This window comes from Perognathus longimembris, chromosome 18, assembly GCF_023159225.1.
Source record: "Perognathus longimembris pacificus isolate PPM17 chromosome 18, ASM2315922v1, whole genome shotgun sequence".
NCBI classification, from domain to species: Eukaryota; Metazoa; Chordata; class Mammalia; order Rodentia; family Heteromyidae; genus Perognathus; species Perognathus longimembris.
In genome coordinates, this window is record NC_063178.1 from 12,968,433 (window position 1) to 12,982,019 (window position 13,587).

The 13,587-nt window shown below is 36.3% G+C and overlaps 1 protein-coding gene across 4 annotated transcripts in view; it reads right to left on the minus strand.

Annotated features, from left to right (window-relative positions):
• Positions 1 to 1,633: 1,633 nt before the first annotated feature.
• The window catches only part of Mindy3 (MINDY lysine 48 deubiquitinase 3), a 56,647-nt gene continuing 44,693 nt past the window's right edge, over positions 1,634 to 13,587 (minus strand). For 2 of the 4 annotated variants that reach the window (XM_048367978.1, XM_048367980.1), the window contains 4 exons: positions 12,500 to 12,572; positions 9,829 to 9,916; positions 5,338 to 5,409; positions 1,634 to 2,547 (listed from right to left, as the gene is read on the minus strand). In XM_048367978.1, coding sequence (XP_048223935.1) covers positions 2,398 to 2,547; positions 5,338 to 5,409; positions 9,829 to 9,916; positions 12,500 to 12,572 — 383 coding nt within the window. In that variant the 3' untranslated portion in view covers positions 1,634 to 2,397. Of the gene's footprint in view, positions 2,548 to 4,030; positions 4,171 to 5,337; positions 5,410 to 9,828; positions 9,917 to 12,499; positions 12,573 to 13,587 lie in introns of those variants that run through there. The other 2 variants (XR_007214045.1, XM_048367979.1) reach the window with 2 other exon arrangements.

The following is a 13,587-nucleotide window of genomic DNA, read 5'->3' on the forward strand; positions in this document are numbered from 1 at the left end:
AAGACAGCAAAAAGCAAGGCTTGAGGAATGGCTCTGGTTGTAAAGGACCTGCCTAGCAAACATGAGACCCCTGAGTTCAAACCTACTACTGTTAAATATCTGTATCTATCTATCTATCTATCTATCTATCTATCTATCTATCTATCTATCTACCTACCTACCTACCTACCTACCTGCCTACCTATCTACATCTATATCTCCCACTATTGACTGAACAGAGCTAGAAAATTCAGGCACAATATTTAAAGATCAGAATAACCCATTTTTCTAGTAAGAACAGAAATCAGGTAACTCGTTCAAGGATACACAGCTGGTGAGTGGTTTCAATCTCCTCCCTTGGGCACTTACCACTATCCTAACTTCTGGCTCCAAAACCCTCAGGAAGAGTTTAAGAAGGGTTTGGGAACCCTGCCAGGTGGGAAAATATAATACTGGCAGTCTTAGAAATCATAAGCGTGTAAGTAAATTAGACTATATAGGAAATACGGTAAATAAAACAAACACTATTTTGTGTTTGTCACAGCATCTTTCTTCCATTAAAATTATATATGTGTTTATAGTCAAAAATGTTTTAATGCCACAAGACAGCTGGAAATTGCTCACATTTTCTTTTTCACTCAAAATATTTGTCTGGTATTAGTTGGTTTCATATGGAACATCAGTGAGTGACAAGAAGAGGAGGGGGTGACAGGGGAGGATGTTACTGCATAATGTAATTATGGTGCTGATGACGGACTCAGCTAGTACTCTTCAGTAGAGCTTTAGTGTTACTTCTGACTTGTAATGTAGTGAGAAAGTATTGGTCTACTCAGCCTTATATTGTCATGGTAAACTGTATTGGGTTGACATAGTAGACATATTGTAACATCAGCAAAGTATACTTAATATCCATATTGTATATTTTTCATGTGGATAAAACTAAGGGGAAAAACATTGGGTGTACAAAATGACAAGAGGCTATCTAAGCTTGTTCAACTTTGGGCTGGTGAACTATACGTACTACTTTATGAGCTTTACCACATCCATGAGAATTTATAATGTAAGGAGCTAGTTAGTTCCAACATAATGCACTTTATGTACTTTCAGAAGCAGACAAGATTAGGTAAAAGAATATTGACTTTTTTTTTATAGCCAGCATTTCAATTGTACCCTCTTGGAACATACTGTTACCAAAAGTTACACATAAAATCTGGTCACTTTCTTTCCATGCTCCAGTCTACTTACGTGTGTTTGTAGAAGCAAAAAATACCCCCCGCCCCCCGCTCCACCCCAACAAACATCCATACGTGACATACACTGCTCTGAACCGTGTAAGAGCACATTAAGGAACTGCACCCAAGAGAAAGCAAGAAGGCACTTCTGGTTACTCCCATTTCAAACTGCTTGGCATGAGCAAAGTGCTCCTTAGAGGAAACAGGATGAGGCTTCTACATCTTAAACTCAATGGTCTATGCAGCTGTTACCCAAGACTTGTGCTGATGGCTCAGAGCTTTTGGTAAGTTTAAGGTTTGGTCTCTCAGTCAAGGTCTTCTCTGAGCCCATGAAGAATTGTTACACACCTTTCTCAGAGTTGCTAGGTAGAAAGGGTTAAAAGCACTTGCTTATTTTGAGCCACTAATGTATGAATGCAAGGTTAAAGCTAAAGGAAAAAAGTCTTTATTTAGGCTAGTAGCTAGGATCATAATAAATAATGCCATATACTAAGGTAATAACAGAGGTTCTCATGCAGTCAAGTATACAAGAAAGCTGGCTTACAGGGCTATTGGAACACATTTGGAAAAGTGTACTTAGCAATACAGCCAAAGTTAACAGTGTTAAGACTATCAAACATTCTTTTTTTCTATCATTTTAAAAAATACATCCCCTCTCCACCTGTGAGTAAGTTCCTATTGTGTAAACATGCCAGGGTTATGTCAGTTGTCCAAGGACCAGGGTTGGTAATTTGTTACTCATCAGCATTTCTAGTGGAAAAACAGTTTAGAAATCAAATAACAAAATTAACTCCTGCATTTCACGGTGGAGGGTGACAACAGAATGGGACCAAAGGAAAGAAAACCTAGAACAGAAGAGTACATAAGTAGTGCATTTAATTGTTTTATAAAAATGCTATCCTATTATAGTTATAATTTGATAGATGACTAATTATCTGTCTGCAAGTGATGAATTTTGATTAAAGCTTAATTTTGCTAATAAATTCCATAGAAAGGGTTAAATAGGATAACCTTTAACATAAAGCTTTAAAAACGAATAATTTAAACATATTTTTAAACACCAAAAATGTGTTTTGTTATTTACAGTTAATCAATGATACCAGTGTTTAGCTTAATTTAGCCACATGCCGGTCATGAACCCCTCTTTTGACACCTGTTATTAGTCTTCCTCATATATATAGGCAAGTCAGTTTAGTGAAGGAGAGCGATCTGTGGTCCAGAGTAATTCAATGCATGGCCATTTGGTTTGGAGACAGCGTTTGATAGGCGTGTCATCGGTCTGTAGCATCGTATCTTCAAACCCCATGACCACTGCAGTCCCTTCCACATACATTACCTGTGGGGGAAAAGCCATCAGTCAGGACAAAATCTTATCAAATCCTTATGTGGGATACAAACAATTTTTACAGGCTGTAAGTTATGACATGCTTTTTTATGTAGAGCTTCGCATCTAAATTTATTTTGAGAGAAAGTATGAGTGGAAAATATCTGCATATTAAGGTGCAACTAAAACTATAAATGAGATGGTGATATACATTTTAATTGCTAGCTAACCAATGAGCTTTAGAATTCAAGATGATGATTCATAAAAAAGTGCACCTGAGTCTAAGTACATACAAATTATATGTGTGTGTGTGTATTCTGATAAAGTGCATATATATTCTGATAAAGGAAGCAGTGTTCCATGACACGATCTATACATCATGTTTTTGTTCTTACTGCTGTCATACTGTGAGCACCTGGGTGGCCACGCTCCCTCACGAGATGGAAAGCCACAGGGAACTATAGCTATGCTCCCTAGAAACAACTGTTTTCTCTCTTCAGTGGAATTAACTATCCAAGACTGAAGGCAATGAAAAATCGCTATTAAATATTTCTGAAGTCCAGTTCACAACTACATTTTATTCTGCAATTTAACATGAAGGAAAAAAATTAAAAAGGATGCCAGGGCAGAAGCAACAATCAAATCAAACTAATCAGCACTTTACGTGGACTGGCAATTAGATACCAGAAAAAAATTCTTTTAAAGAAAACAAAAATACTTGGAAGTAGTTACTACAACCATCAATCACTCTTACGCATGATCAAGGCCTTGCGTGGTACTCATTGAAAACCTTAATTCCAACTCTTGGGTTCTTTAAAAGGAACATACATATCATTACTGTTATGCACTCAGTGGCTGATTCAGATGACTGCAATCATATTCTTCCAGTACAAAAGCCATAAGCCATTTAAGGAGTCCAAAGAATGATTTAATCAGCCTTAAAGGAGAGTTTCTTTTAACAGCACATTAGATGTAAAAATAGGATATATTTTATTACTAGGTCAGATTGCCATCTTTAGGAAGTTTAAAAGACACTCCATGTGAAATACATTATTTGCATCCTTGGTTAATGTAGTTATTACTTTGGTTAATGTGTTTGTTGGTGTGCATAAAATATCTATTACAACTACGACTCACATTTTTCACTTCCCCAATGCAGAAGTGATTCATATTGTAAAGCTGTCTCCAAGGCTCCCAGCACCGGAGCAGAAAGCTGGGTGCTGCTCTGACTGACCCCCGGTGCATCATCTAGCTTTCTCTGCCTGGTGGCTCAGGCTCAGCCTCCACTTTCTGCTTCTCTTGATGTTATCAATAGATCTTCACCATTAACTTTTAACATATCAAGCTCCTGAACAATTTCATGACATTCTGTCTCTGCAAGTTAACACAAGCATGCTTTGCTCTTGAGGTATGTTCATCCGTCATGTTAATTCCATTTGATTTCTGATCTTTGTGTTAGTATGTCAGACGCCTGGGACAAGCATGATTTGGAAACTTACTATCCACAGGTAGCGTGGCCAAGCAGACCAAGGACAGGACTGGGAATCAGGAACTCAGTTCCAATCCCTGCTCTGTCAATGACTTGCTGTCAGTGACTCTGGGTGTCACTTAATCTCCCTGTCTCAGAGGCCTCATCTGTAAAATATGGATAATATTTGACTACCTTGCAGGGACTGTGTAGATGAGTAACTGTTTAATGACTACAAAGTACCTATTACACAGCTCTGTAAAACTTCCAAGTCTAGATGAAGCACTCATTAACACACATTAAGAAACATGTAACCTCTCTGTACATCACTTTGACAATAAGAAAAAAAATAAAAAGAAACAGTATCCAAATGTTCTGACAATTTATATTCTGATAAAATACATTCCATTTTCTATGAAAATAAATTGGACCTAATAAAACCTCTCACAATATATTTCCTCATTTGTATTAAAATTATACATTTTAATTTACATTACTATGTATTTTCTATAGCCATTTCCACTTTAGATACTTATGAAATCAGAAAGTAGACTTCAAATTGAAAAGAAATGTTTGGCATCATTCCAATATTAACTAGTACATCCACTATGACTATAATTTGATCAGATGCAGAAAAAACAGAATCACCACATGTGTGCACAAGACTGGTATTCAACCAGGTGGTACACTGGAAAGAGGTACCCACATACTTTTGCCTATGATTTTATGAAGGACATAGCAAAGCATACTGGTAAAAAAAACCTCCTGAGCAAGAGCATGAGTCTGAGCTGAGCTTCCAAATTTCTATCCCAAATCTGCCATTGCTTGCTGCTTGACCTTGGGACATTACTTACCTGTGCTCAGTTCCCTTCTCTGTCCAGTGAGACCCACAGGCACGGGCAATATTTACTTGATAAGATGGTATGAAACTTAAGATTAGGCAGAGACTTAATACAATTCCAGGTAGATGCTCAATAAATACTAGCCATTATGATTTTAATCCTTTAAATATTAAAAATTGACTCTCTTTCTGTACATAACAGTAATGACTTTTGCTGGATAAACCACAAATACTGACTTAGAAATGCACACAAGGCAGGATAACACTATACATGCACACATAGTTTTGTCAATGAAACTATTACTCCAAAGCCCACTTCAGAGCCAGATTAGTCAAAACTGAATATGGCAAAGTCTACGATATGTTGTGGTAATAAGATTCATGGAAAAATCTCATGGGTAGCAACTGTAGGGGAACAGACATTGTTAATACTCACTCGTGTATGTATTTCATCAACCGAGTTGAAGGCAAATTACTATGTGAATTCTCATACCTTTTCATTATAATTTGATTGCTTCAGTCCATTGTAGTGGTAGACAGTAAATGATTCTGGACCACTGGAGCCCTATTATAAACAGAGTACTATTAAAACTTTGTCAGGCAGTGTCTAATTAGCAGTGAAGATAAATGCAAGTTCCTTAAGTCCTCATTCTCTCACTGGGGATCATTTGAAACAACACAACACAGAAAACCTAAAAGTGGAAAGGCTGCTTTTAGAAGGAGACTGGGAAGTAGAGGTGTGCTGCTTTTCATGACAATGTCTTCTGCATACACTTATGTTTTCCACTATATGCCTTTAAGTTTTTAAAGGATAAATTTCTAAAAAAAATTCCTAAAACGTACCTTGGTCTTTTCTCTTTGTAAATAATTTGTTCTTCATAAATATAGAGTAGTATTATTTTTACTGAGACATAAGCATATGTATGAAACAATACTTTTAATCTAGCCCACAATAGTGAGTTAAGACTTTTCATTACAAGTGTCACTTGGATAGTTCAACTGTCAATCAGTGCAAAGAGCACCGAGAGTGAAAATACACAGTGCTCAGAGACTTTCATTCAACAAACAGAAAACATTCCATGAAGAAATCATATCCTAAAAATCTTTACCAGAATAAATTTGCACAACAGATGCTGATCAAGTTCTTCTCTCTTAACCTAGCATTCAAGGCCAAAGGTGCCTGGCTCCCAGTTATTACCCGCAGGACCTACAGAGTCTTCAGTGCCTATCCCCTTTACCTTCTCATGTATGCAGGGACAGACATGTGACCCAAGTAGGGCTAGAGTTCCTCCTTATTTTTCTAACTGGAACTAAGGGAAGAGAGTTGTTGGCAACTGTGGCTCTGGCTCCCAGAGAAAGGAAGATGGGAGACTCTGGGCAGTGCTCATGACCTCTGCTCCAGTCTCCGACATTCCTACAAATGCTTCCCTTAATAGGGCTTGCTGCTTCTATTTCTTTCAGCTGTCTTTTCCATTTAAGCTTGTGTGTTATTATGTGCAAGCAAGAATAGTAGAACAAAACACAACCAATTTACCTTTTCAGTCTTATCTCTAACTCCTCAACTTTCTGAATTCTGTTTTAGACAAACATGACTCATTTTTTCCATGAAAAGACTTTTGTTGGCCTTCTGCACATATGTGAGCTTTTTTATTCCTAAAATGCCCTCTTCTGACCCCTCCCTCATTTTTTTAAGACCTGCTTTGTGCTAACATTTTCTGGAAAGTTTCTCCTGAACACACACAAGTTGGACTCTATACTATTTTGTAAGCTTTACAAATAAAAGTTGCCTAAATAACTGGAGAACAGATCAACACTACTTTACATTATCTTTTCTACTGTTACTGGAAAACTTTAAATATTTAACTGCTTTTAATTTTTCATGTTTCATGTGCCTGACTAAAATCTAAGCCCTCATATTTTTGTGTTCTACTCAAAATATACCAAACAGAAAAGCTAGTGCATGTGATCACTTAATTGTACATACACGAGTCAATGCAATTAGTTACTAAGAAGAGTAATTTGACTATTGCTTGTCTGAATTTAAACATTTTACTACAACTAATACAACTTATGTTCTGTAGCTACAATAATTAATAACTGGCACAAAATACAGAAACACTGGCAGCAAGGTAGTGTGACATGGAAGAAAAGTGCTTAGACTGGGATTGCAAATACCCATATTGGGTAGGTTCTCTAATCCTCGTATTTCTTGTTGCCAAAATGGGAAAAATAAGAGTACTTAATTCATATTGAGTTCTGAGTGCCTGGTGCATATTATAAGTTTGATAAAAGGGTGCTGCTCTGGCTAGTCCCATTGTAAACAAATTGTCTTGGAAAGTTTACAGCTATTATCATCCTCTGCATTGGCTTCTACTCACAATGCAGCTAGCTGTAGTATCTGTAAAGATTGCTGACGTTAGATACTGCTTTCCTCTACTGCCTTCTCAGTTTCAGATGGGTGACTTTATTTCATGTATTTCTTATTGAAGAGGTGCTTACTGAGTTACCATTACATTGGTATGTTAAGTACAAAGTAGAAGAGAAGGATGGCTAAAATGAGTGACCAAGTCACCATATGTTTGGTGGTTAAAGTGCCGGAAAGACCCGTGACAGGAATTGAGGGGGCGGGGATGGAACAAGTCTTCCCTTGAAGCAGCTCTTCTCAAACTTGAGTTTCCTTCAGAATCATGTCTAGAGTTTCTGCCTGATTACTTGTGGGCAGTGGCTTGAGAATCGGCGTTGGTAACAAGCTCTTTTGTAAAACTCTTTTGAGAATGCATTGCTCTAAAGGAAGGAGGATGAGGGCCACATGCTTTGGGTGAGGAAAGTACATGAACTAAATAGGAGCGCTGAGACAGAGCAGCTCAGATGGAGAATATGTCCAAAATAGCAGGGAAATCAGCCCAACTAAACAAACTAGGGGGAAGAAGTAGTATAACCAAATGAAAATGTCTTGTTTCAGGCAAAACTAGGAGGGGAATAGAGGCTTTACCTCAAGGAATAGTATAATTAAAATATGAATTCCTTGAGCTAATAAGTTTTAATGGTTATAAGTAGCATTTATTTACACTAAGTTACATATGAGATCCATAATTTTTAAAAGAATCAAATCTATCTTACTTTGCAGAGGCAAAATGGAATTAAAAACTCCTCAGAAAATAATTGAGAAATCAGTATCTGTAGCAAATGTTTTGACAGCAGCCTTCTGGAAATACTAAAATGATTGCTTCAAAAATTTTAAGTGTGTTCAAGCCCCATGACCGACCAAAACAAAACTAAATAAAAAAAATTTTTTAAGTGCAGTCAGGCACTGAGCTACTCAGGAGGCTGAGATCTTAGGATTGTGGTTTGAAGCCAGCCTGGGAAGGAAAATCAGTCCATGAGACTCATAAATTACTCAGAAAAGCCAGAAGTAGTATTGTGGCTCAAGTAGCAGAGTGCTAGCCTTGAGCTCGAAAAAGCTCAGGGACAGTGCCCCGGCCCTGAGTTTAAGCCCCAGGGCCAGAAAGAAAAAAAGGAAATTAAGTGCTATAATTTATAGTCAAGAAAGCTAGAACATGACAGTAGATTCCAGAAGGGAACTAACAAAGGAAAAAAAAAAAAAGAGAGAATCTTAAGTAGTTGGAATGTAATAGACAGGAATTACAATCCAACAGTGCCTTTCCAATTAATTTCAGAATACAAATCTACTTTTTCCTTTAAACATATACCAGTTTGAAAAGGTCTACTTGCTTATACTGTGAGATTCTGAGTGACTTTTTGAACTTTTCTTAGTCCCTTTATTCACAGTAACCATAACAGGTTTATTTAGAAAATGAGTTCCTGTTGAAGATAATTTAACTGAGACATAAAATTAACAACTGTATCTCCAAATTAAATAACTATCTTGAAGTATTGCTTCAATTTTAAAGAACAAGCTTCTACTTATCAATAACAGAACAGAATTTCTATTAGAACAAAGAACTTCAATTTTAACTATGCTGCTAACCAATGATATGCCACAATACAACTAAGATGTATGGTTCATTTCAGTAGTAAAATTTTTCACTTAGATAAAAAATGAAGACAGGTATAGAACACAGAAATGGCTGGATAGTGATACAGATGTAATTAGCCTAGGTTCCTGATAATGGGGTGATATGCCCCAGAAGTAAGTGGTGCGGCTCTAGTCAACCCCAAACCCAAACCCAAACCCAAACCCAAGCTTTTCTATTATGCAGCTGAACTGGCTCACAGGTAGGAGCTCTTACCACCTTTAATCACCTCTATGTTGTTTTTTACTGTTTAAAAACCATGAAAAACACATGTGCAAATCTCTTAATAGTTACTGAGAAATATAAAAGGGTACAAGTGAGTGGTAAAAGGGAATCTCTTTTCATTCCTCAGATTTTTTGGGGGGGAAAGTAGAGGATTCTGGAGCTTTAACTCAGGGCCTGGCACTGTCCCTGAGCATTTTTGCTCAAGGTTGCTGTTCTACCACTTGAGCTACAGCTCCACTTCTGGCTTTTTAAGTAGATAACTGGAGATAAGAGTCTCATGGACTTTCTTGTCTGGGCTGGCTTTGAACCACAATCCTCCAATCTCAGTCTCCTGAGTTGCTAGGATTACATGTGGTAGTCATTGATTGGGACCTGGTATACTTCCAATTTTTATTCCTCATATTTCCAATAGTGTTTTATACAAATGATATATACTATTCTCTCCTGAATCAACCCCCTGCTACAACTCACTGAACAGCTCTGATACCCTCAGCGCACTGCTGCAACCCTGTACTGATACCCTTAGAGTATTGCACTATAGTATAGGTATATATATAACCCTGTGATCTCATTATGTGGAAAAGTATACATATATATGTGATTATGTGTATATATGACTCCTCAGTGTCATATACACACACATATATACATGTCAAGACATTTTAAAGGAGCTGGGAAAGAGCAAACAATCACAGATAATAATAATATTTTCCTGGCTATATTACCTGATCAGGAAAAAATTCTTGAAGAAATGGACCCAATAATATGATTCCTAATCCTTCTGGATCTAATTTATTCTTCATGAGATTTATACTAGGGAGAGAAAAGAAGAAAAATAGTGGATACCAAATGGAGAAAAACAAGCCCTTTTTTCTTTCAGAATTAAATTACTGGTACTATAACACATTCAACCGCCAAAAATTCTAAGAGCTGTTCTCTTTAGAACCTTAATGACAAATACACAGGAATGGCATTAATTTGCCAAAACTTGGTTATTTTTAAACCAGAGTAATCTGTTACTATTTAAAATTTAAATTATGACGATGACTTTGGAATATTGTTCCTTATTAGGTAAAGTCATTTAAAAATCATGGCTTATAAAACTCGGGCTTGTAACTTCCCAAAGGCACATTGTCTCTGTTTCATAGGTATGCCTGAAGTTAACAATCAAACGAGGCATTTAACTTACAACAATGTTTACTTCAAGCCCAAGGAGAAAAGAAACAGGTCAAAAGAGTACATTACATAATCCAAAACATCTCTTAAAAACTTGACTTCAAGAACTAAATGAGATAAAGACTTCCAATTCTTCGACCATGTAACTTGAAGGTTAAAGAGGAAATACAATTTTGGAGCTTGGGAAAAGTGAGTTCCAGTAAGTGGCACATTTTACTGGTATTGCAGCAGCTACAGTGAGATAGCTCGGTGCTGAGCCCACCATAGGTGTAGCTGAGGCTGGTCAAAGTGTTTTCATGGGTGACAGAGAGGCAGACAAGTGAGTGGCAGATTGAGATGAAAATGTCTGTTCAGGAAGGTTTTCTTCTCCAGGTCATCACAAACTATAAAAGCTAAGTTATATTTAGCTTATGCAATGAGAAAAGCATTGTGTCTGGGGACTCTTAAGGGGTTCTGGTTAACCTTCCCAAGGGACCTCTCTCTTTTGGTCACTGGAGTCCAAGATGAGTTTAGACACTTCCTGTGACTCACAGGAATTGCAGTCAGCAGCTCAGTGAACTGCCTGCCAAGGAGGTTTTCCACCTGAAGACCATTCCTAGTATTAGGGGACACTTTTCTCCCCCCCTTTCTGCACCTGCATTCAGTTGGAGTCAGTTACCAGGTGTTTCTTACATAAAGGCGTCCTTGTAAGGGTAAGTGTTCTTACAAGGTTTATAAAAGTTGCACCTGTACTAAAGCAGCCAAAGTACAATCTTCCAACTACTTTCAGGAAAGTAAGTTAAATCAACTCTAGTAATAATAATTTTAAGACACGTTATGTATTCTGATGGAAGAAGGAAAATCATTAAGGTATGTAATTGCTAATGGATGAATCTGAAAAAACAAATAATCAAAAAAGTAACTTTTTCTTTTTCCCCACCTAAGAATCATCAGTAACTAAAATTGAGTTTTATTCTCTTTTTCAAATGAAACAAGCTGGCCTTTATTTGAAAATCAGTTTAGAAGAAATAAAGTAATTACCATCTTACCATTTACTGCACTAGTTCAACTCTTTCTGAATTTTTCCTCTTTCAGCTGGAAACAACAATTATGTCTAACTATGAAAATGGATAAAATACCGCTCTAGGAAGTAAGACTGAGACATATTAATTCAGATATGATCATAAATATTCTGGACTTCCAAAAAAAAAGCATCCCTGAGTTTCAAAACAGAATCAAACCAAGTTCTAAGAAGTATATATTAGTGTTCCATATTGCTTTTGCTGAATCTTATGACACTTTATAAGCTAAAGACTTTTCATTGTAAGAAAAAACTTGCAAAAAGAGAAAAACTGCAGAAAAAGCAAAAGCACAGATACTGATATTTGTTTCTATATTTTATCAATACAAGGCATATTTTCTCATAGATTACAATTATCCTAAATCTACGAAGTTAAAAATCTAATAATATATAACAGTGAAGAATGAATGTCAAGACAGTAAGAAAATACTTTAAAAAAAGTCTATATTCTGTAATATGTAGAGTCACATATAAATGGTTCCAATCAAGTTACCTATTTAGAAAAGTTCCATATCTTCAGTGACCTTCACTTAAGATGAAAAGCCAGAGACCTGCTGGTTATGTAGGAAGGACAACCACAATATCTATACTACACAGAACTGTTATTATGTTCCATGAAGCAACATATAACATAGATGTGTATAGATGTGTGTATACATATATATGTTAAAATAAATGTCTGTGTTAAAACATGGAAGTCCTTGAAGAGAAAATTTATATTTGAAATCTATAGGAAAAACAATTTCTTAGTATTATAAAAAGGCAGGACAATGAGTTCAGCTCATATTAAATATGTTAAGGGTATTTCTTATACTGGATTCCTTTGATTTCTTCCCAAACCTCTGTGTAGGGCTTGAACTCAGGGCCTTGAGTGCTTGCTTGCATATAGCTGGTACTCTACCACTTGTGAACCATGCCTCCACCCAGCTATTTGCTGGATATTAGAGATGAAGTCTCACAGACTTTTCTGTCTGGGCTAGCTTTTAGCCTTAATCCTGTATTATAGCGCTCTAAGCCTCCAGATTACAAGTATGAGCCACCAGTGTCCAGCTTATTTTGATTATGCAGACTTAGAATTTAAAATAAGGTAAAAACGTATCTTGTTCTACATTTAATGTAATCTTTTTGCACTGTCAAAATAACATTTCCATTTATCTTACTATTCAGGGTCTGAAACGAGGTCCAAAGCCTTCATCACATCTTCTAGAAGTGAATCAGATATGAATCCATTATCTGAAATAAAGGAAGAATTTGTACTAAAATTTCACTTCAAGAAATGCTGTTCTTAATGATCAGATTCAGAGTTAGAGGTTGGAATCACATAAGAGGACTACAAAGAATTAGCGCCATTGTATTACTTTTTGTACAATGTCTATTAGCAGATACTCTTAAATCAGTTTTCTTAGGTAAAGATGCTGTGATTTATTTTCAAGAGAATTTTCACACAATAAAGTTAGCCATTCAGCTTCTACCTGAGAACTCTAGGGAAACCCTAAAGCCAAATTATCTCTTCCATAAACAGGCCTACCAATCTATCAAATGGGTACATGATGTTTTTGGGTAAAGTTATATAACAATTTACTAATTAAGCAAACATTAAAAAAAATAAAAGTGATTATTTCAATTCCCATTAAGAAATCGTTTTGAAGATTTTGCTATCAACAAATACCATCGTCACAATGTTATTTAGCTTCCTAGAGGAATGTAATGTACTGTTATTTAGACAAGTGACATAAAACCAGGAACATACATCCTACAATGGGCCTGTATTTAAATATGAGCACAATCAGTGCTGATGGAAGCCTTGTGGGAGAAATGAGGGTAGTTTTAAATATTCCCTTAAATGGATGATGTCCCCTACCCATTTACACATTCCTGAAGACTGGCTCCATTTTAAGTCAACAGTCATCACAATGTCTTTGCCAGGGATTAGATTGATTTTTAAAAATCCTGTCATGGAGAACAAGATGTTCAAAGCTTTGCTCCTATAATCAAATTGCAGAATAAAATGTGCACTTGTGCATTTAAACTGTGCAAGTGTACATAACTGGAAAAGAAATGAAGTTAGGATGGTATAAAGGTCCTTCCTATTTGTCAACATTGTAGATAGTTTTTAACCATTTAAACAGAGACCGGTTTTGAATATAAGGCTACAAATCACTTAAGGTAATTTTAGTGTGCAATTTTCTAAATGAGGAGCTACACAAATTCTAAAATGCTAAGGTATAACTTGAGGTAAACAACATAA